This window comes from Trachurus japonicus, chromosome 24, assembly GCF_045865225.1.
Source record: "Trachurus japonicus isolate A0001 chromosome 24, Traja_1.0".
Taxonomy (NCBI): domain Eukaryota; kingdom Metazoa; phylum Chordata; class Actinopteri; order Carangiformes; family Carangidae; genus Trachurus; species Trachurus japonicus.
In genome coordinates, this window is record NC_140930.1 from 6172930 (window position 1) to 6197030 (window position 24101).

The 24101-nt window shown below is 44.2% G+C and overlaps 1 protein-coding gene across 1 annotated transcript; it reads left to right on the forward strand.

Moving 5' to 3' along the window:
• The first annotated feature begins 667 nt into the window (after window positions 1-667).
• Window positions 668-23920, forward strand: LOC146961236 (palmitoyltransferase ZDHHC14-like). Its single transcript, XM_085770397.1, has 9 exons — window positions 668-1005; window positions 5783-5943; window positions 8074-8217; window positions 8542-8679; window positions 13105-13153; window positions 14633-14735; window positions 14863-14972; window positions 20257-20356; window positions 23363-23920. Exons 1-9 carry the CDS (start codon window positions 668-670, stop codon window positions 23918-23920), a joined length of 1701 nt encoding a protein of 566 aa, XP_085626523.1.
• Window positions 23921-24101: the final 181 nt, after the last annotated feature.

Consider the following 24101-nt stretch of genomic DNA (forward strand, 5'->3'; position numbering starts at 1 on the left):
GGTGGAGGATCTGTGAGTCGGAGCTCCAGCAGCTCTGCGGAGGATCGGGATGCTCCTCACGTCCTCCTCCTCCTCCTCCTCCTCCTCCTCCCCGACTCAGACCATCTGAACCTCCGGAGCCGCCGCCGCCGCCGCCGCCGCTGTCCAACGATCCGGACCCGGCTCACACCCGGTTCGAGTCCGCTTCCACTAGAACCGGTACCAACCTGGGATCATAAAAAAAAAAAAAAAAAAACTGGATTATGTGAGGGAGGGGGCGGGGGGGCGCTGCATGGGCACGAGGCGGGGGTGTTGTGGTATTTTTTTTTTTTTTTTTTTTTTAATAATCTTTGGATTTTGGATCCAGAGCGCGTGCATCAATCAGACCACGAGTTAGCCTAATAATGTTTGTTTTTGAATTATTATTATTATTATTGCAAAAAAAATAAAAGCCGGAGATCTGTGGATTAAAAAGATGCGGGGGTTCCTGCTGCTCTGGCTCCTGAGAGGAAAAGAAAAACCAGAGCCGATCAGGATTCACGTTGTTGGAGGTTGACTGTTGAGCGTTTTGGAGAGCCTGAACGCACCGGCAAAGCGCATCATCACACCTCTTGATTGTGTTAAAATCTTTCCATCTGTATTTATTTATTTACCTGCTGCTTAATTCGCTCACCTGAGAGGAGGACACATGTCTCAGCTCCACCATGCGGCTCTGGACCAGCAGCAGCACCACCAGTACAACCAGATCTGTACCCGCAGCAGCAGCGGCAGCAGCTCGAATCCGGCGGCCAAAAACGCTGCTGCTGCCGCTGAAGGAGCAGCAGCAGCAGCAGCAGAACAGCCCACCACCACCACCTCCTCCTGCCCCGGCCAGAGGAGCCGCAACCCCCGCAGGAAGTGGCAGGTGTTCCCGGGGAGGAACCGGTTCTACTGCAACGGCCGCATCATGATGGCGAGACAGACCGGGGTCTTCTACCTGACCCTGGTCCTCATCCTGCTCACCAGCGGCCTCTTCTTCACCTTCGAGTGAGTCAAACTTTATTAATTAAATACAAAAAAAAACTTTGAAGGTGCTTTGACCTTTGACCTCAGCCAGGTGGAGCTCTGGGGTCAAAATAAAAACTAAGCCTAGTTAGAAAACAAAATGTTGAGGGGACACATAGAAACAATAAAACATCCTGAAGATTCAACTCAGGAGCAAAAACCTCAGAGTGAAAGATAAATAAATGTTGTGTCTGTTATTTTGTTTTTCTTTGCCTCCATGTTGTGGATCTTTTTGTTGTTTTGTTGCATCTCTTTGTCGTATTTTTTCTGCATTTTGGTCTCCTTTTCATTGTTTGGTTTGGTTTGGTTTGGTTGTGATTTTGCATGTTTCTTGTAGTTTTGTGCTTTTTTGATCATTGTCTTATGTCTCTATTTCATTGTTTTAGGTTCCTTAGGTCATTTAGCATGTTTTTGTACCGTTGTCATTGGTTTGGTTTGGTTTGGTTTGGTATCGTTTGGCTTGTTTTGGTGTGGGATGGTTTTGGTTGGTTTGGTTTGGTTTGGTTTGGTTTTGGATTCTACCTGACCCTGGTCCTCATCCTGCTCACCAGCGGCCTCTTCTTCACCTTCGAGTGAGTCAAAACTTTAATTCATCTGAAATGTTAAAAAATAAAAAAATAAAAACTTTGAAGGTGCTGCTGACCTTTGACCTCAAAAGGAAAAACTCAGCCTAGTTAGAAACTGAAGAGAAGATGTGAACAAAGTGATCAGTGTTGAGGTGACACAAACAGAAACAATAAATTCTGATGATCGTACCTTCAAACATCCTGAGGCTTCAACTCAGGAGCAAAAACCTCAGTGACAGTCGTTTTGTTTTGTTGCATCTCTTTGCCGTAATTTTTCAGCATTTTGTTTGGTTTGGTTTGGTTTGGTTGTGATTTTGCGTGTTTCTTGTAGTTGTGTGCTTTTTTGATCATTGTCTTATGTCTCTGTTTCATTGTTTTAGGTTCCTTTATCATTGGTTTGTTATTGTTTGGCTTGGTTTGGTTTGGTTTGGGATGGTTTTGGTTGGGTGGGTTTGTTATGGCTTAGGTTGGGTTTGGTTTAGGTTGGATTGGATTGGATTGGATTGGATTGGGTTGGGTTGGTATCGTTTGACTTGGTTTGATTTGGTTTGGTTTGGTTTGGTTTGGATTGGATTCTACCTGACCCTGGTCCTGATCCTGCTCACCAGCGGCCTCTTCTTCACCTTCGAGTGAGTCAAACTTTAATTCATCTGAAATGTTAAAGAACTTTGAAGGTGCTTTGACCTTTGACCTCAGGTGGAGCTCCTGAGGTCAAAAAAAGAAAAACTAAGCCTAGTTAGAAACTAGAGAAAAGGTGTTGAAGTGACACATAGAAACAATAAAACATCCTGAAGATAAATGTTGTGTCTGCTTATTTTGTTTTTCTTTGCCTCCATGTTGTGGATCTTTTTGTTGTTTTGTTGCATCTCTTTGTCGTAATTTTTCTGCATTTTGGGTCTCCTTTTCATTGTTTGGTTGGGTTGGGTTGGGTTGTGATTTTGCATGTTTCTCTCATGTCTCTGTTTCATTGTTTTAGGTTCCTTTGTCGTCATTTAGCATGTTTTTGTGCCTTTGTCATTGGTTTGGTTTGGTATCGTCTTGGTGTGGGATGGTTTTGGGTTGGTTTGTTATGGCTTCGGTTGGTTTGGTTTGGGTTGGATTTTACTTGACCCTGGTCCTCATCCTGCTCACCAGCGGCCTCTTCTTCACCTTCGAGTGAGTCAAACTTTAATTAAATACAAAAAAACTTTGAAGGTGCTGCTGACCTTTGACCTCAGGTGGAGCCACTGAGGTCAAAATAAAAACTCCGCCTAGTTAGAAACTGAAGAAAAGATCTGAACAAAGTGAGACGTGTTGAGGAGATGACACATAGAAAACAATAAAACATCCTGAAGATTCAACAGAGGATAAATGTTGTGTCTGTTATTTTGTTTTTCTTTGCCTCCATGTTGTGGATCTTTTTGTTGTTTTGTTGCATGCTTTGTCATAATTTTTCTGCGTTTTGGTCTCTTTCATCGTTTGGGTTTGGTTTGGTCGTGATTTTGCATGTTTCTCTTATGTCTCTGTTTCATTGTTTTAGGTTCCTTTGTTGTCATTTTGCATGTTTTTGTGCCTTTGTCATTGGTTTGGTTTGGTATGGTTTGGCTTGTTTTGGTGTGGGATGGTTTTGATTGGTTTGGTTTGGGTTTGGTTGGTTTGGTTGTGGTTGGGTTAGTTTGGTTTGGGGTGGTTTTGGGTTGGTTTGTTATGGCTTCGGTTGGTTTGGTTTGGGTTGGATTTTACTTGACCCTGGTCCTGATCCTGCTCACCAGCGGTCTCTTCTTCACCTTCGAGTGAGTCAAACTTTAATTAATCTGAAATGTTAAAGAACTTTGAAGGTGCTGCTGACCTTTGACCTCAGGTGGAGCCCCTGAGGTCAAAAAAAGAAAAACTAAGCCTAGTTAGAAACTGAACAGAAGATCAAAGTGATCAGTGTTGAGGAGGTGACACAAACAGAAACAAATATCTGATCATTTTACCTTCAAACATCCTAAAGATTCAACTCAGGAGCAAAAACCTCAGAGTGAAAGATAAATGTTTTTCTGTTATTTTGTTTTGTTCATTGTTTGGTTTGGTGTGGTGGTGATTTTGCATGTTTCTCGTAGTTTTGTGCTTTTTTGATCATGTATCTGTTTCATTGTTTTAGGTTCCTTTGTCGTCATTTAGCATGTTTTTGTGCCTTTGTCATTGGTTTGGTTTGGTATCGTTTGGCTTGTTTTGGTGTGGGATGGTTTTGGTTGGTTTGGTTTGGGTTAGTTTGGTTTGGTTTGTTATGGCTTCGGTTGGTTTGGGTTGGGTTTGGTTTGGTTTGGTTTGGTTTGGTTTGGTTTGGTTTGGATTCTACCTGACCCTGGTCCTCATCCTGCTCACCAGCGGTCTCTTCTTCACCTTCGAGTGAGTCAAACTTTAATTAATCTGAAATGTTAAAAAACTTTGAAGGTGGAGATCCTGTGGTTTGGTTTGGTATCATTTGGTTTGTTTTGGTTTGGGATTGTTTTGGTTGGCTTGGTTTGTGATGGCTTAGGTTGGGTTGGTTTGGTTTGGTATTGGTTGGGATGGTTTTGGTTGGCTTTGTTTGGGATGGTTTTGGTTGGCTTTGTTTGGGTTGGTTTGTGATGGCTTCGGTTGGGTTGGGTTGGGTTGGGTTGGGTTGGTTTGGTTTGGTTTTGGTGTTGGGTTGGGTTGAGTTGGTTTTGGGTTGGTTTGGTTTTGGTTGGGTTGGTATTGTTTTGGTTGGTTTGGTTTGTCTGGGGTTGGGTTTGTTGTCATTTTGCATGTTTCTGTCGTAGCTCTCCACGGTCTGGTTGTCAGGCTGAATCTGTGATTGTTTTGTCTTCTTGTCATTTTGTGTCTTTGTCCCAGATTTGTGTCCCTCTGTTTTTTTCTTTGTGGTTGTTTTCAGAGATTTATTTGTCACAGACATTTGAGCATCTTTCAAATCTCCTCTAATCTCTATATTTTTGTTTCTGCGCTGATCCTCTTAGAGACCGAATCTGTTGTCTCACCTGAACTAAACAGTTTAATTTCCTCTTTTTATTTACTCAGGTTTCTTCAGTTGAGGGAACGATAACAATAATCAGTCATTTTAACGCAGCCATGTGAGCAGACACACGTCGACGTGTCAGTTGTGTCGCTCTGGTTCACAACAATACTCTCTTTGATTTTGATTCCTGGAGTCTCAGTGAACACAGAGTGAAGTGTTTATTATAGTTCAGCTCTTTAATTCACCAGAATCTATAAAAAACACCAGAGTTAATGATCTGAGTCGTCACCACAGCTTCAGGCTTTTTAAAAAACATCTTCACTGTGACTCAAGTAAAAACAGAGACACACAAACGCACCGTCAGGAGAGGAGAGGCGTTCACTGACATCAGGTTAAAGGGATAGTTCACCCAAAATTGAAATTTCACTCATTATCTACTCACCCTCATGTCGACTAATAAGGGCTGGGAGAAGTTTCAGAGTCCTCCGTGGCTTCTCTGAGTTACAGGGGGTCTCGGCGTAGCAGTGCATGTCCATATAACGGTTGTAAATGGATACCAACTGTCTTCATAACAAAAAGACACACCAAAAAACATCCAAATACCTCCATGCGGAAGCTCCTCTTCCCAGTTTGTCCAAATTTGACGAACCGGGAAGAGGAGCTTCGAGAAGCTTCCGCTACAAACAAGCTTGAAATACAGACTTATTTAATATTTTTCGGGACAATTTCGCATTTCGGGGCTTCAATACAAGACGGACATTACATACGAGCAGCATGGAGGTATTTGGATGTTTTTTGGTGTGTCTTTTTGTTACGAAGACAGTTGGTATCCATTTGCAACCGTTATATGGACATGCACTGCTACGCCGAGACCCCCTGTAACTCAGAGAAGCCACGGAGGACTCTGAAACTTCTCCCAGCCCTTAGTCCACATGAGGGGGAGGAGATAATGAGTGAAATTTCAATTTTGGGTGAACTATCCCTTTAAAGAGAAACTCAGTCAGTGTCTGTTTCCCTTCATTTATTCATTTATCAGGATTAAAGATAAAAGAAGGATCAATAATCACACCCTCAAATCAAAAAAAAAAAGCTGCTGATGCATCATGGGTAACAGAGGACGTCTGTCTCAGGCAGAAAACAACAAGTTCAGAAAACACCACAGCTCTGCTCTGATTGGCTGAGAGTCCTCAGTTTGTTTTAATTGCCCCCTCTGTGTTTTATGTTTCTGCAGCTGTCCCTTCCTGGCGTCCAACCTGACCCCGGCCATCCCCGTGGTCGGCGGCGTCCTCTTCGTCTTCGTCATGGGGATGCTGTTCAGGGCGAGCTTCAGCGACCCCGGCGTCCTGCCCCGGGCCACGCCGGACGAGGCCGCCGACGTGGAGAGGCAGATCGGTAACCAACGGCAACACAAACACACACACAAACACACAAACACACAACCACAACCATGAGATCTGAAAGCCGGCTGGACGTGATGTCGTTGTGTCTCCAGATGTTTTTCGTCTCGAAAGTTTGAATCTGATCAAAAGTTCCTCTGAGAAACAAAACTCGTTAATTTTAAGCAGCGGCTGAATCATGACGCTTGACGCTCTTCACTCTGGTTTTAGCTCCAGAGCTTCGGGCCGTTTGGTTTGTCTCTGGCGTCACCTTTAATCGGCCGTGACGTCTCCCCGTCCTCGTCCTCGTCCTCGTCCTCGTCCGTCCAGGTCTGACTGGCTCTCATCATCACAGGAGAGAAAAACTGTAAATCAGCTGCAGAATAATCTGCTCACTAATGACACATGAGTCACTGCAGGAGGCCACTCACCACCTCCTCCAGTCAGCGTGTGTGTGTGTTGCAGTGTGTGTGTGTGTGTGTGTGTGCAGTCACATGTCATCTCTTCAGTCGCTCTGTCAGAAATGCGTCTTGGCGAATCAGTCGGTTTCCACAGAAACTGAGCCGTCACCGTCTCAGCGCTCGGAGCTATTTATGGAAACCTCTCATTATATTTTGTTTGTTTGTTTGTTTATATATTTACTTCACCGCGGCGTTTTTTACAGAATCTGTGCAGCTGTCAGTCACCACAGAGCCGGCGGACGGCGACCAAACATTGGGGCACGGTCGGACATCTGTGTCTGGGTTTGTCTCAGCGGGACAGAGGCTGAGTGTCAGAGTGAGACGTGAGGGGGAGGACAGACAGACAGACAGACAGACAGACAGACAGACAGACAGAGACAGAGACAGAGAGAGACGTTTGTTCCCAGTCGTTGGTCAGGAAGCGATTCAGTGACGCACACCTTCACACAACATCCTCACTTCCTGTCTGACGATGAAGACAGGATTGTTTTTCAAAGTGTTAGGATTGCACAGAGGAGATGCAACGAGACACAGTGAGACATAAAGAGACACATAGAGATGATAAAAGACAGAAAAGGACACAAGAAGAGACACATGGAGATGTAAAGAGACAGAAAAAGATGACTGAGGACACAAAGAGACACAAAAAAATGCAAAGAGACAGGAAGAGGTGCACAGACAGACATAAAGGGTGAATTCCAATTCCCCCCTTAGCCCTTGGCCCTATCCCTTTGTTTTGCACGTTCACGTGAAGTGGTGGTGTCCCGATTCTGGTTCAGACGAGGGTTAGGGGGAAGTGGTAGGGCTATCTGGCCCTTCAAACTGAGATTTTTCAGAGGCGCACTTCAAACCGAGGGGTATGACAGGTTTCCCAGAATGCATCTCGCGGCAACCGGCAGCTGTTTTATTTCTCACTGTAGCGCTGTTATTACGTCACTTTGTTAAAGCAGAAGTAAGCGGAATTTTTGTGTTAATATAAGTCTTAAATAGTTATATCTTCCGACAGCAATCACTTCTATAGAGTGTTTGGTCTGAAACACGGGTCTGTCAGTCACTCTGCTCTGCTCTGAGCCGAGGAGAAAACTTTCCTTGTATCCTACAGCCTTTATCCAATGAGGAGAGAGAACGGCATAAAGTGGCGGTCCTCTCCGTGTGTGCAGCCAAGGGATGTGTGTGAATGTGGTGACGTAGGGACGAGGGCGGGGACTGCTAACTCCATCTGCTGACAACGACCGGATCGCTTACTTCTGCTTTAAGTTTTAATATTTTTTCATGCGAGAAAGTAACTGTTTAGATCCCCAATGTGCGGTCGGTTTATCCAAATGACGGCTGTTTAGACGTTTTCGGAGACGTGAAGCTCCACCGGTGGAGCAGATCAACGGCTCGTCACAGAGACACCACCCCGTCCGGAGAGCTCGTCAGCCGGCCAACCTCCGTCGTCATCCCGGGAGAAAAGACGATCGCTAATTAACTTACCCGCACGTTTTTAGAGGTTTATCAGCTGGTTCTTCTTAGGATTATGATTGTTGTTATTTACCCTGTCTGTCTGTCTGTCTGTCTGTCTGTCTGTCTGTCTGTCTGTCTGTCTGTCTGTCTGTCTGTCTGTCTGTCTGTCTGTCTGTCTGTCTGTCTGTCTGTCTGTCTGTCTGTCTGTCTGTCTGTCTGTCTGTCTGTCCGTCCCTCAGACTCCTCCGGCTGCTCCAGACCTCCTCCTCGGACCAGGGAGGTCCTGATCAACGGACAGACGGTCAAACTCAAATACTGCTTCACCTGTAAGATCTTCAGGCCGCCGCGAGCGTCGCACTGCAGCCTGTGTGACAACTGTGTGGGTCAGTGGAGACACAACTCAACACGTCTGTCTGTCTGTCTGTCTGTCTGTCTGTCTGTCTGTCTGTCTGTCTGTCTGTCTGTCTGTCTGTCTGTCTGTCTGTCTGTCTGTCTGTCTGATCAGTGACACATGGCCGACTGCAGCTGAGCCTCGTTCAGAAACACTGAACCCTGGTGTGTTCACAGAGGCAGGAAGTGAAACGTCTCCCTGTGGGCGTCTTCCTCCCTGGGTTTGGCCTCCCAGGCTCCATCAGACATCAGACAGACCGTGTTTGAAGTTGGTTTCATGTCTCTAAAGACTCTTCCCTGTCCCTCCTCCTCCTCAGAGCGTTTCGACCATCACTGTCCCTGGGTGGGGAACTGCGTCGGCCGGAGGAACTACCGCTTCTTCTACCTGTTCATCGTCTCGCTCTCCTTCCTCACCCTCTTCATCTTCGCCTTCGTCGTCACACACGTCATCCTCCGTGAGTAACACGCCGACGCTCTCTGCCGTGATTCACTTATTGATTTCTTTATTTGAAAACACCTCCGACTCTTCAGCTGCTGCTCTGGTTCTTTTAATAATGTCGAACCACACACACACAACATCGGTCGTGTCCGATCCTTCAGCTTTTAAAGTTCAGAGGAAGGATAACGCAGCAGGTGCCTCCAACATTTTACAACAGAAAACATCTAAAAGACAAACTCAAACTTTGGATAAGGAGCCAAACGATGACCTCACGGCTGCAGGTGGAGCCAAATCAGTAACAACAGATATAACTAAAGGTCATTTCTCAGGGCCACAGGTGACTCATAGAAAAGGTCGCAGCTCTTCTGTGTAATATTATTTACCAAACGTGTGGGAGCAGATCATTGTAAAGAGCAGAGCTCGGGCGTAATGATGCCACACCATGACATTTTCGATCTGCAGACATGAATCAGACACTTGTTTATTTTTTCCCAGGCTGATTAAACATTGAGCGGCGACGACTGAGTCCACATTTATCATTTATAAAGCACATAAACATTTAATGACTGGAGATGATAATTACCTCCCTGTTGACTCATCATCGACGCTCTAGTCTCTGATAGGGATGGGAATCGAAAACCGATTCTTGTTGAGAATCGGTTCCCAGTGTTTCAATTCCTTGGAATCATTTGCCAATTTTGCAAACGATTCCCTTATCAATTCCACTCCTTTTTTTTTTTTTTTCTGAGTCTCCAAACCAGACACGTAACAACATCGGAAAAGTTGGCAAGTTGCTCAAAACGATAAGCGATATCGCAGCCGCAGGGACCTGCCGTGTAGAGAAAAAAAAAAAAACTGACAGCGAGTGGGTGTCACGACTTCCTGTATGTGGCCCTTCAAATTAAAAGCCCTTCAACCTTTCACATGGTTCAGTCATATTGATTTTGACTTAATTTTGACAAGCCACGCCTTCAAATGTTGAAATTTAGGTCGACTAATGACTTTTTGGTCGATAATGCTTGGTCGACTATTTGGGGGCAGCCCTAGTACAAACGTGAACAAAGTTTGTTGTCCTTTTTTTTTCCAAATGAGAATCGATAAGAGAATCGATAAAGAACCAAATCGTTAAGCAGAATCGAAAATGGAATTGGAATCGTAAAAATCTTATCAATTCCCATCCCTAGTCTCTGATCACAAACTGTTGAGCTCAAACCGACGACTCAAACTTTTATTTTGAAAAGCCCAGCCCACGGATAGATAGAGGTTGTGAAGCTGAACTGAGTCTGAGTTGGTTTGAGCTGCAGCAGCTTCTCATCAGTTTAATGGACGGAGCGGACGGAGGCTCGGCCATCGATCGTCCTGTGATTGACAGGCTGTCACAGAGACGCTGATGCTGCTGTTTCCTGATCGATCAGAGCCGCTGCTCTTCGTACGGAGCCTGATGGACCAGACCGGTTAAACACAAGGACTGGTGTTGGTTTTTAAAAGATGTTTTTGAGGCAACCGGCGATCACTGTTTGGGACGATACCAACGTGGGATGTACTCCGACCACCGAGCTCCCCAACGATTGGTTTTTTATGTATCTCAGTCTCATGTTTGTTTTAGTTTGTATTGTCTCACTGGTGTTGTCACTCACTGGGACTTGTCTGGGGGCTTTTTGGTGCTTTGACTCGATTTCATCTCAAACTTATTGAAAGTTTCAACTCAAACTTGTCTTGGTTTCATTGATGTTTAACTTGTCCCATATTTTTTTGACTCCTCTCGTCTCACTGGTTTTTCATCTTGGACTTGTCTTGGACTTTTGGATTAGACTTGTCAGCACTAATTTACAATTTATAAAAAACCCCAACTAGACATAAGGATGGAAAGTTTTTCATAGAAACTTGATAGAAACTGAAACCAGCTGGAAGGTGAGCTAAGACACTGATGCTGCTGTTTCCTGATCGATCAGAGCTGCTGCTCTTTGTCCGATGGGTCAGACTGGTTTGGTGTTTTAACTAGGACTCATGTCTGTTTTAGTTTGTCTCGTCTCACTGGTATTTTAACCAGGACTTGTCTCGGCCTCAGTGATGTTTCATCTCGATCTTGACTCATTGATGTTTTGACTCTACACTTCTCAGGAAAAGTTTGAACTCAAACTTGTCTTCATTTATTAACATAACTCGTCCCATATTTTTTTTACTTGTCTCATCTCACTGGTATTTTATCTTGGATTTGTCTTGGGCTTTGGGTTCAGACATATCTGTACTACAACAGACTAGACATTTGACTGAAGAGTGTCTCATAGGTACTGAAACCAGCAGGAAGATGGGCTAAAGCCTCATTAGCTTTACATTAGTGGACCTTCAGCCTCCTGCTGATCGGCCCCATCACTCTCGTTGACCTGAATCTCCGTGTTGAGGCGGCTGATGTTGTTTTCCTGCCCTGCAGGTCCAAGCTGTCAGGAAAACCTCGTCCTCCTCCGGCTGCTTCACATTCAGACTCTCAACAACCGGCCGACTGTCTGAGATAAACCCGTGTCTTCCTCTGAACACTACGCTGCTTGTTTTCTGTTTTTAGCAGCAGAGCTATAAAAAGATCCAGCAGAGTGTCGTGACTTTGATCTGCACGATGTAAATTTAGAGATCAGTAAATATCTGTGTACTGACGACTGTGGCTCATTACTGGATCTCGTGCTGCTGCTGGTGTTTACGCTTGTTGTGGGGAGTTTTTCTGCAGCGCCGATCAGGCCTGAGAGGCCGAGACTGAACGGTCTGGACTGAAGCTGGTTCAGGACGAAGAACCTGAAACTCCCCGTGGATATTAATGATCCTCAGGAGGATCCCTGATGGTGTTGGAGACCTGCTGGTCTTTTCCTCTAAAGCCACTGAGAACAGTGTTTGGAGATCTGTGGACTTGTTTTCATGAGTATTGTTAAAGTCCAGTCAGATCTCAATCACAAACCACTGACACACTCATTAACACCAACTGATTAGAGACTCTTCATCAGTCGTATTTTCTAGTTTTTGTTCTTTCTTTAGTTTAGATAAAAACATTTCAACTGAAATTTGTAGCCAGTTCAAATGAAGAAACTGAAAAAGAAACTTGAAGAACTGTAATTAATACCTAAGACAGCTTATGCTATATTAAGATAGCATGCTAATCCTAAACTGTAGCATGTTACATGATCCATTCAAACAAAAGCTAAACCTTAAATGCTGCTAGCGCATTGATGCTAATATGTTGTTTTGACTTCATAACGCAAAATGTTTAGTTCTAACATTGAAATGATTAACGCAGTAGCATGTCATTATGCTTATAGGCTAATAGTTAAAAGCTAACAACTAATCTGATGCTAATTATTGTAGAAAACTGTAACGGGGTGTTCCCACCAAACGCGATGAACGCGATTGAATCGCGCGTCAAATGAAATCGCGTCGCGCTAGACGCTCCAGTTTTGACGCTGGTTCAATATGCAAAAAACGCCTCGTCGCGGCATCGCGTCGCGCGACGAGGCGCTGCACTGTTCCTGTCCCTGTAGATGGGAGAGGAACAGCGGTGTGGGTCTGGCTGCAGGAGGAGGAGGAGACGGCTCCGTGAACTACTGTGTGACTGACCGCCTGTTGAGTGCTTTGGGACGGGGCGGCCGGCTCGCAGCGCCCGCTGGTTGAAAACAGCAGTGATAACGGGCTTTCAGGTCCGAATCTCCAAATCAGAAACGTTTGTAACAGCACCGGAAAAGCAACAGTGAAGAGCTGTGGCTTTGCTGCAGCTAATGGGGATCTGAATAATAAACTAAACTAAACCAGAAAACTTCTAATATTGTCAATAGACTCGCTCTGACTAAGCTGCCAAGGGAACACCAGTACGTCCGTACGTCAGCACGTCGGTGACGATCTCAAAGCTGATAGGCTGTCGCGGCGCGTCTTCACGCGAATTCGCCGCAAAAGTTCAATTATTTGAACTCGAGCGATGAAGCGTCATCGCGCCGGGCGACGCGATGGAGGCGATTTTTCGCGGCCAACGCGTCCATCGCGCCGCGCTATCGCGTCCATCGCATCGCCCGGCGCGATGACGCGACTAATCGCGTGTTTGCATTGACTTTACATGTAATCTCGACGCGCGATGAAGCGTCATCGCGTTTGGTGGGAACACCCCGTAACATGTAAATGAGCTAGCATGCTACTCGTTCCCGGCAAAACTTTAGCATATCGCCTTTATAAGATGCTAAAGGTGAAATGCTGAACTTCTGACCATTCACAGCTTTAAAAACATGACGAGAGGAAACCAGTGAAGGACAGCCGTGTGCAGTCATCCACATAATGACATCAATACTGTGTCTACACATGATTACTACATGATTGATTTGTAGCTTGGATGTAGTAAATAAAAACAGACTGAGGACAGAGTTCATGCTAAACATCACAAACTAACTGACTTCTTGTTTTTTCTTCTCTGCAGGATCAAACCGGACGGGTTTCCTGAGCGCGCTCAAAGACAGTCCAGCCAGATATCCTTTTACAGTTTAGCCTACTATCAAATAATCTATACACCGTGCACTTAAAACACTGCATGTGGTTTCATCTCAATATAACGTCACACATTTTTTTTTACAGTTCAACTACACTGAAAGTCACTGATCAAAAAGTAACTTAGATTTTTTAATTGATAACCTGATTAAAGTGATTACTGGTCGTCTGGATGGTTTAGACAATTTATATCTGCAGTCTAGAGAAAACGTTTATGTCCACTCAGAATATATTACAGTTATATATCACATGAAGTTAAAGAAAACAAAAACATATCAAATTATTGTATTAACTAAGAATTATTTGGTAATCCATGTGTCCATTAAACTATATGTGTTCTGATTAGTGAATGATGGTAATCAAAAACTCATAAATGTTAATAAATTCATCCTGTGATGTTATTATAAAATAATCAGATTCAGATTTGGAGAAAAATGCCGTGAGAGTCTTGAATTGAACTGTGTGGGTCTGAGTCCAGCTGAAGTTCATGGTGCTCACACACTGTTTTCACAGCTGACACAGAAAATCAAAAGCAGGCACTAATTACCTCCCATAGCCTCCTCTGTCTCTGTAGGTTAACCGTGTGTGTGTGTGTGTGTGTGTGTGTGTGTGTGGGGGGGTGTGTGTGTGGGTGCCCTTCTGATAAATCAATAACTCCAACACCAACTACAGTTCAATACGCCCCATGATGCATTGCCAAGGTCAAACTTTAGCAGTGTCACACACATCCAGCTCCACCAGCCTCCTCTCTCTGCTCTGTCTCTACTATTTTCAATTTTTTTTCGCACTTTAGTTAAAAGCAGCTCTTTATTTCACAGGTCCTACATTATTCCTGGAAACTTTGCCCTTTAATCTCCAAAAAAATGAGCTTCTGTTTGGCTCGTTACTACGATATTTCCCAGAAAGTCCTTGGCAACAGTTCATAAACTATTTTTCACCGGCCTACGACATAATTTCATCTTCATTTTCTTAAAAACTCAAATATAATGAGCAGTTACTTTATGACTTTGGAAAATGTCAAACCTGTTAAATAAAGTTTTTCCATTTTATTTTTTTTCCCCCATCTTCACACTCTGCACATATTGGAGTTCATACAGGTGTCATGGACAATTTGTTCACACAAGTTGGTGAATCAAATTCTTGACTAATTTACCGGCACAAATAATGATGTTCTGCTCTTGGATGATTCATTTGTGCATTAGGGATTAAAAGAACAAAACAGGAAACTTACAAAATGTCTAGCGCACAGTCGACGTTACAAATCTGTCGGCAGGGAGGCTTTAATTAAAGACGAGGATAAATGTCGGCTCCGGTTGTTTTTGGACAACAGCTACAAGAACTTTTGGACGTTTGGTCTGATCGAACCTCTATGTGATCATTCGGTTTTGTGTTTGAGCGTCATACCGATGTTCGATGACTTTGTCCAAACACGGCGTCTTGTCCTTGACTCTGTTCTCCACCGTCCTGGAGGTCGTGGTTTGTTTCTTCTCCGTCTGGTCGATCGTCGGCCTGTCGGGCTTCCACACCTACCTGATCAGCTCCAACCAGACCACCAACGAAGACGTGAGTATAGAACGAGCTCCAATAAACTGCTAGTAAGTAAAAAAAACCTTTTCATGATGTTTGTGTTTATTAACTGGACCAACGTTCTTCTTCTCTGTGCTTCTGTCCCGGTCTGGTTCTGGTCCAGATCAAAGGATCGTGGTCCACGAAGCGAAGTAAAGACAACTACAACCCCTACAGCTACGGGAACATCCTGACCAACTGCTGTGCTGCTCTGTGTGGACCGCTCCCCCCCAGGTCAGTGCCGTCCTCTGAGGAAATATCAGGACTAAACTCAGGACTAAACCTGGTTTAAACCCAGGAATACCAGGACTAAACCCAGGAATTTCAGGACTAAACCCAACAATATCGGGACTAAACTCTGGACTAAACCCAGCAATATCGGGACTAAACTCAGGACTAAACCCAGGACTAAACCTGGACTAAACCCAGCAATAATGGGACAAAACCCAAGACTAAAACTAGGGCTAAACCCAAGAATATCAGGACTAAAACTAGGGCTAAACCCAAGAATATCAGGACTAAAACTAGGGCTAAACCCAGGAATATCAGGACTAAAACTAGGGCTAAACCCAAGAATATCAGGACTAAAACTAGGGCTAAACCCAAGAATATCAGGACTAAAACTAGGGCTAAACCCAGGAATATCAGGACTAAAACTAGGGCTAAACCCAGGAATATCAGGACTAAAACTAGGGCTAAACCCAAGAATATCAGGACTAAAACTAGGGCTAAACCCAAGAAATATCAAGACTAAACCCAGGGCTATAACAAGACTAAACTTTGTATTATTCGCACTAACCCCAAAATTATTAAGACTAAACTCGGGCCTAAACCCAGAAATATCAAGACTAAAACCAGGACTAAACTTTGAACTATTAGAGCTAAACCCAGGATTATCTAAACCAAACCCAAGACTATCAAGACTAAACTTATCATAGCTAAGCTTAGGACAAAATTTTTCAGGACCGAACTTTGGACTATTTGAGCGAAATGCAGGACTGTTAAGATTAAACTCAGGGCTAAACCCAGGACTATCTGAACTAAACCCAGGACTGTTGGGTTTAAACCCAGGATTAACGAGACAAGAATTGTCCTGCGTCTCTTGAATGCAGGATGGAGAAGAGGTGGAGAAGAGATGGAGAAGATCCTTTGTTCCCTTCAGCCATCAGGCTTTTTAATTCTTCTCTGCGGATGGTAGATGAGCTGCCAGACAAATTAATTTCCCTTTGGGGATTAATAAGGTCATTCGTTCGTATCGTAAACCCAGAACAGTCAGGACTAAACCCAGAGATGAACTTTAGAGTAAACACTTCAATCCCTTCTTCCTTCAGCTTTGGCCTCCGTACAACCAAATATTCAGAATATATTCTCCTCTTCTTCTTCCTCCTCCTCCTCCTCCCCCCTGTCTCTGTGTTTAATGAGGACAGTTTTCAGCCGAGACCTTGCTCGCAGTAATTACACTCTTCTTTTTCCTCCTCATCCGCTCAGACAGTTGCTCGTCGTCGTTCCCCCTCGCTGACGACAAAACCGAGCTGCAAAAATTTATCAAAAAACCATCAGAGTCTCAGGATGAACGGCTGCAGTTCACCTCTGAGAGAGAGCGAGAGGAGTAATACACATCGGCCTCCTCTTCCTCCTCTTCATCAGCTCTTACGTCTCCTTCCTCAGCCTCTGTCTGTCATGTATCATCGTTACGGCGTCTGAGAGGATCAGCTGTGTGATCCATCTGCAGACACTTCGCCTCCCGTCCTGAGTGGTTTTCATTCAGCCGGCCTCAAATTTAATGATGAGAGTTAAAAGTTAAACATAATTAAATGAGGGGGAGTTGGATTCAGGAAATATTTCCATGCATTTGGAATAATTTTACTCTGAAAGACGTTTTAACGGGATAGTTGTGGTAACATTTTGGCAAATTGGCCCATTGCCATAATCCCTACAGTATAGTAGGTTAGTTACTTTTAATTGTAGGTACAAGCTGTTTTTAGAACGGCGGAGCAGAGCCGTGAGCTGCTTAGAGCTACGCTATGGAGGCTCATGGGATTTCTTGGTTTCCCTCATCAAACTCATCAAATACACAATCCAACAACTCCACAACGCTCTGGTGGACAAGTTGTGACCTGCACATTCACCACGCTATGAGATAATAACACAACGTTACCACACAGAGTTGTTTTAGAGGGAAATACAGAGACTGCTTGATGAAAAACTGTCCCTGAAGGCAACGTGAATCAGTGGTTTTGCATGAATTTCCCTCTAAAACAACTCTGTCTGGTAACGTTCTGTTATTATCTCATAGTGTGGTGAATGTGCAGGTCACAACTTGTCCACCAGAGCGTTGTGGAGTTGTTGGATTGTGTATTTGATGAGTTTGATGAGGGAAACCAAGAAATCCCATGAGCCTCCGTAGCGTAGCTCTGAGCAGCTCACGGCTCTGCTCTGCCGTTCTAAAAATAGCTTGCACCAACAATTAAAGGTAACGAACCTACTGCTATGAGTATAGGGATTAGTATGGCAATGGGCCAATTTGCCAAAATGTTGAACTATCCCTTTAAAACGTCTTTCAGAGTAAAATTATTCCAAATGCAATGGGCCAATTTGCCAAAATGTTGAACTATCCCTTTAAAGGTTTCACATTATACTATTTCACTGCTTCTGCGTTTTATTTTGAAGGTTTGATCCATAAAGGAGATTGATTTGTGGTTTTAAGAACCAAAACAAACCACCAGTGGTTTTTATTAAAGACAATTCACTGTTTTCACTGGAACTACTTTATTGTGGAATTCTTCCATTGTTTTCTATTGATCCCCCCATCATTATTGATCGAGGGCGCCCCCTGCTGACGAGGCCCAATCTTACCCCTGGGTATCCACATCATATAATAGGCGGGTGCATATATGAAAAAAAAACACCTAACCCTAAAAGAATTAGGGTAAAAATAGGGTAAAATTTTTAACTAACAGACATCACCATGAAACTTCCCAAGTTTATCACTTACATTAAGACAAATATTTTTTGTATTACAAGTTTTGTCAAATTGTATGTTTAAATATGTAAATGAGGCAATATCTCATTAAATATGCGCTAATTTGCATACATTTCCAGAACCGAAATCTGAACAATGGATAAAAGCCACTTTCAAAATTCTTGTTTTATTTTGTTGACATACTAGTGTTGTGTCGTTCGCGAGTGATTCGTTCGAAGGAATGAATTATTTAAGTGAACGTACTGACTAGAATCACTTCCTGACCTGATTCGTTCCTTTCTCAGTTCAGTAGTTGAGCTCAGCAGCGAGCGTGCAGGCCGACAGTGGAACTGCTGTGGTCTGTGAATCACTGAATCACCTGCGAATCTGGTGGCGGAGACTCTCGTTGCGAGGGAACGGTGCATGTTCAGTGATGCGTTCACTGACGCTCGGAGCTGAGAGCTCCAGTTCACTTTGTGCGCGTGGTTCACTGTACTGGGGACTGAGCTCCAGTTCACTCTCTGTGCGCTTCGTTCAGTGCATGCACTGGGGGCTGAGGCCGCCCATTCAGTCCGTGTCGTTCGCGAACGTACTGACACGGTGATTCACATTCGCGCTGCCACTCACTCATGATTCGCGAACCTACTGCAGACACAGAGAACTGCCGCTGGGGAAGCTGTTACTCACTCACTCAGTGGTGTTTCGCGAACCTGCACCAGAGAACTGCTGCTGCAGACGTGATTCAGGTTCACCCTACTGTGCTGAATGTGGCGCTGTGTCACTCACTGCCTGGTGTAGCTACTGCATGCACAGAGCTGTGTAGCGTCATGTTAAGTGAATGTACTGTGCACAGAGGACTCGCGTTCACTGTGTAGTAATATAAAAATAAATATAAAAAAATATAAAATTAAAAAAAAGGAAAGGGGACGTACAGTGTACAGTACAGATATTCGCGGGAGATTTTCCTCCCTTACAGAGAGTGGGGGGGGGGGGCGACGACTGTAACGTCTGAGGAGGGGGGGGTGATTCGGTGAACGAATTTTTGGAACGACTCATTTTAAGGAACTGATTCTAGTGATTCAGTACAGTCAAAAGAACTGCCAATCCCATCACTATGACATACTAGAGTCAGAAGTTTTTACAGAGGGGATTTTGGATATCTCTCTTTATCACTCTGTAAATGAGAAAATACTAGCAGCCCTAAAAATTCAAATATCGTCGTGTTTTTAGGAGTAAAATGTTGTATAAGAGCCCGAAATCTCCACTTCAGCAGCACTTACATACACCAAACCTTCCAGTTTGATCCCTTTCTATATTCTGAAGGTTTTTACAGAGGGGATTGTTGATATATCATTCATAGCCTGATTTATACAACATTTTACTCCTAAAAACACGACCAACTTGAATTTTTAGGGCTGGTGACAGTATTTTCTCATTTACAGAGTGATAAAGAGAGATATCCAAAATCCCCTCTGTAAAAACTTCTGACTCTAGTATGTCAACAAAATAAAACAAGAATTTTGAAAGTGGCTTTTATCCATTGTTCAGATTTCGGTTCTGGAAATGTATGCAAATTAGCGCATATTTAATGAGATATTGCCTCATTTACATATTTAAACATACAATTTGACAAAACTTGTAATACAAAAAATATTTGTCTTAATGTAAGTGATAAACTTGGGAAGTTTCATGGTGATATCTGTTAGTTAAAAATTTTACCCTATTCACCTGTGGTGTCTCCTCAGGCTTCCTATCCATCTTGGACGCCATCTTGAAAATAACACCTTTCTAGTGGTCAAATTTTGGTAAACTTTTAGTATGTTATTAAGGACATCTAATACTGTAAAAAACAACTGAGAAACCTTTTGTTAGAATTTTTTTGGGGTCAAGTCATATTTGCACCTGACTATAATATTTGTAACCTCAGGAGACCGATATTTTGTTCCTTCTGTGCTGATGAGGTTTGTGTTGCGACTGTAGTAGCCTAACCAGTGGAAAAAGATGGTTTGATCATTGATTGATTGATTGATTGATTGATTGATTGATAGACTGGGTGATGTTGGCTGACATGCGATCAGTGCAGAGACGGAGAAGTCTGCACGGATTGAAGTGAATATATCGAAGATGACGGGCGACAGAGAGCACAGCTGCCCCGTGGGGAGGATGAGTGAGAGAGGAAAGGGACAGGGTTTTTCAAAATAAGAGCTTGAAGAAGATGGAGGAGATGTTTTTTTCTTTTTCTTCATCTTCTTCTTCCAGGGCCGAACATATGGAGACTGATTCATTACACAGTCACCAGCTGGTGTGTGTGTGTGTGTGTGTGTGTGTGTGTGTGTGTGTGTGTGTGTGTGTGAGTGAGTGTGTGACAGCTTATTAACATGTTGGCTTCACCTGCTGACATCCATCTGCAAACACAAGCTTTTTTTCTTTTTTTTCTCTCTTTTTTTTTCTGGTTAAGTAGCAAAAGAAAAAAGACCAGGGCTTTGTCGATAAAGGTTGAATTTGAATCCATTAGTTTTATTGATAAACTGACCGGTCGTCTCCATGGTGTCTCAGTTTGATTGACAGGAGAGGTCTGATCCGGTCGGACACGCCGCAGCCCGTCGCCCAGAGCAACGGGACCAGCTACACCTCCACTCAGCTGCACAGCCACAAGGTGAGAGAGAGAGAGAGAGAGAGAGAGCCGATCAATACTGACGTGATTATAGAAATCATCTGGATACGGAGGGAAAACGCTAAAGAGAAACAGATTATTTTTATTTAATTCAATCCTCCCTCTCTTTCTCTCTCTTTCCCTCCTTCTCTGAATCTCCTTCCTTCTCTCCTTCACTCTTCCCCTCCCTTCCCCATCTCTTCTCCTTCTCTCCCTCTTCCCTCCCTCCCTCTCTCTCTCCTCCTCCCCCATCTCTCCTTCTCTCTCCCTCCCTTCTTCTGTCTCTCCTTCCCCCTTCTCTCCCTCTCTTTCTCCCTCCCCCATCTCTCCTTCTCTCCCTCCCTTTCTCTCTCTCCTTCTCTCCCCCCTCCTTCTCTGTCTCTCCCTCCCTCTCTATCTCTCTTTCTCTCTCATTCCCTCCCTCCCCATCTCTCCTTCTGTCTCTCCTTCCCTCCCTCTTTCTCTCTTCCCCTTCCTCCCCCATCTCTCCTTTCTCTCCCTCCTCCCTCTCTTTCTCTCTCCCTCTCCTCCCTCCAGTATTTGTTTTTGTATTTGTATTTATTTTTATCTGGATTATAAATATCAGGGGACAGTACCTATCAATAGACACTTTCATGTAGATATGTAGGATTACAGCATCAGCTAATTCCCATCCTTTGTTCCTAGGCAGGTTGATGTTTAACATTTATAATACAGAGAATAGTACTAATAGTAAAAAGTAGAGATGCACCGATCCAATCCGATACCGATACCTGGGCTGAGCGTATCGGCCGATACCGATCCGATACTACTGTTGAATGAATGAACCGTATACCTTGCCATGTGAGTGAATTCAATTCAATTCAATTTTAAATGTATTTATATAGCACCATATCATGCAGAAGCAGTTCAGAGTGCTTTACATATAGGACAACATATTAAAAGTAAACAGCGATAGATACAGTGAAGGCATGAGGCTTGACATAAACATTTAGCCTTGTTTAAAAAGAAGGTAACAAATTAAGACAGATATACTACTTAAAGCAGAAGTAAGCGATCCGGTCGTTTTTGCTGCGTTCGAGGCAGGCTTTTGAAACCGTAAATTACAGCTTCAAGTCACGACTTACGACTTTGTAGCGTTCCAGGCAACCCACTCGTGTTTTTCCGACCTGTTTTACCTGTGAAAGTCACTATAACGGCCACTCGTAACTTCTGACCCGTGAACTCGTACCAGATCGAACTGGTACCACTTCACAGGTCGGAAAAACACGAGTTACGGGCTGCCTTGAACGCACCATAACGTCTTGTCAGCCGATGGAGTTAGCAGCCCCCGCCCTCGTCATGGATCTATTGGTCCTCGTCCCTACGTCACCACATTCAGGCGCATCCCTTGGCTGCACACACAGCCCTGCATGCCGTTCTCTCTCCTCATTGGATAAAACTTGTAGGATACGAGAAAAGTTTTCTCCTCGGCTCAGAGCAGAGCAGAGTGACTGACAGACCCGTGTTTCGGTCCAAACACTCTATGTAAGTGATTGCTGTCGGAAGATATAACTATTTAAGACTTATATTAACACAAAAATATCGCTTACTTCTGCTTTAATATTATTTATTAACAAATAACAAAGTGTACATTAGCAGCAAAAAGAAATAAATAACACTAAATCGCTGTAACTGTATTGCTGTGTATGATATTAATTTTTTTTTAAATGACTGGATCAGAATGCTGGATCGGCCTCATTCATCCAATATCCGATCCAGCTAATTAGCCAATATCGGAGCCGATATCCGATCTAGTGTGGCGGATTAGCTAAACAATCGTTCACTTTGTGATAAAAGCATGAAATTTGGTAGATGTGTTGGTGAATATGTTTCAAACAAATCTGGATATTGGGCCACCTCAAAAGCGCCCCCTAGTGGCAGTGGGAGCTATTTGTTATGCGAATAAATGAAAGATGAATAAAAACTGCCCTTTTAATAATACCAACTGGTGATGTATTGTATATTGTTGGAAAGCCTGATTAGTCACCTTTACAACGAGATACAGCTTGTAAGGATCGTGCATTCATGGAATGAGCAACGGGGCTAAACGTGTGGGTAGCGCCCCCCCCGGATTAGCTCAATAAATCACAAGAATTGTTTATTTTGTGGTAGAAGCACAACATTTGGCAGATGTGTTGCTGGATATGTTTCAAACATTTTTGGTTTTTAAGGACCCTTAAGATGTCTACTTAAGATTTTTGCTTGTTGCCTGGGTCAACTGATGTTCCATGGGAGTTTTTTGCCGGCCATTTTGAATTTATGTCCGCATGAATGGCGAAAATGCCAATTTTCATAACTCCTAAACCAGACATCATACAAAGACAAATGAACACACTTTTTCATATAATTATGACACCAGGAATCAAATGGAAAGGTCGCTGAGATGGTAAAACCATTCTTTATCAGAGAAAAATGAACTCTCCAGTAGTGTTTTTGTATAAATCAATTGGTCGATTATTGAGCTAATCCGCCCCACAGGGGATGCACATTTTTGGGGGGCGCTACCCACACGTTTAGCCCCGTTGCTCATTCCATGAATGCACGATCCTTACAAGCTGTATCTCGTTGTAAAGGTGACTAATCAGGCTTTCCAACAATATACAATACATCACCAGTTGGTATTATTAAAAGGGCAGTTTTTATTCATCTTTCATTTATTCGCATAACAAATAGCTGCCACGGCCACTAGGGGGCGCTTTTGAGGTGGCCCAATATCCAGATTTGTCTGAAACATATTCACCAACACATCCACCAAATTTCATGCTTTTATCACAAAGTGAACGATTGGTGTAAAATATTGAGCTAATCCGCCCCACTAATCTTGGTATCGGATCGGTGCATCTCTAGTAGAAAGATAAAAAGAGTAAAAAAGTAAATAAAAATAAAGTAAGTAAGTAAGTAAAGTAAGTAAGTAAATAAAAAGTAGAGTAACAGTAGAAGTGACAGGTGCATCATAGACAGACGATGACTCATCATGTCCGTGTCCAGTGTGACCAGGACCAGTGCATCCAGTCCACTAAGTTCGTCCTGCAGGCGGCGGCGACTCCTCTGCTCCACAGCGGCGACGCCGTGGTGCTGGCTCCTCTGCCGGGCGGCGGCGGCGGCGGCGGGAAGACGACGTCCTCCTCCTCCTCCTCCTCCGGCCTGGGGGGTCTGCCCTGCGCCTACCTGGCCCCCGCCCAGCCCTCGCTGCCCTCGCTGCCCTCGCTGCCCTCGCTGCCGTCCTGTGGCGGCGGCGGCGGCGACGTCCTCAACCTGACGCTGAGAGACGCCGCCGCCGCCGCCGCCGACTCCCACTGCCACCACCACCTGCACCACCACCACCACCACCACCACCACCACTTCGTCAGCCCCGAGGAGACGCCGTGCTCCACGCCGCACGCCGCGCTGCCCTGCCCCGCCCACCTGCACCTCCACCACCACCCACAGCAGCAGCAGCAGCAGCAGCCCCCCGTCCCCTCCCCCGCCGCGCTGTACGACCCCGCCACTCAGGACGCGCTGCACGAGGACTCGGTCAGAGGCCTGGTCAAACTCAGCTCCGTGTGAAGCTATGGACTGACCACCATTTGTGCATAAAAAACGACTCAAAGTGGAAACAGAACAAAGTTTTCAGAGGTTTTTTCATGTAAAAACCTCAGATCTGCGTTTTTCCTTTTGTCCATTTTCTGGAAGTTCGTTTCAGATTTGTGCAAAAATGGAAAAAAAAATGGACGGAAACTTCACTGAT

What these genes read in the sequence shown, in the direction of transcription:
- LOC146961236 (XM_085770397.1), top strand. Translation starts at nt 668, where the DNA reads ATGTCTCAGCTCCACCATGCGGCTCTGGACCAGCAGCAGCACCACCAG. An exon ending in CTCAAAGACAGTCCAGCCAG is followed by an intron (nt 13,154 to 14,632) that starts ATATCCTTTTAC and finishes TCTGTTCTCCAC; the next exon opens with CGTCCTGGAGGTCGTGGTTT. An exon ending in TGTGGACCGCTCCCCCCCAG is followed by an intron (nt 14,973 to 20,256) that starts GTCAGTGCCGTC and finishes ATGGTGTCTCAG; the next exon opens with TTTGATTGACAGGAGAGGTC.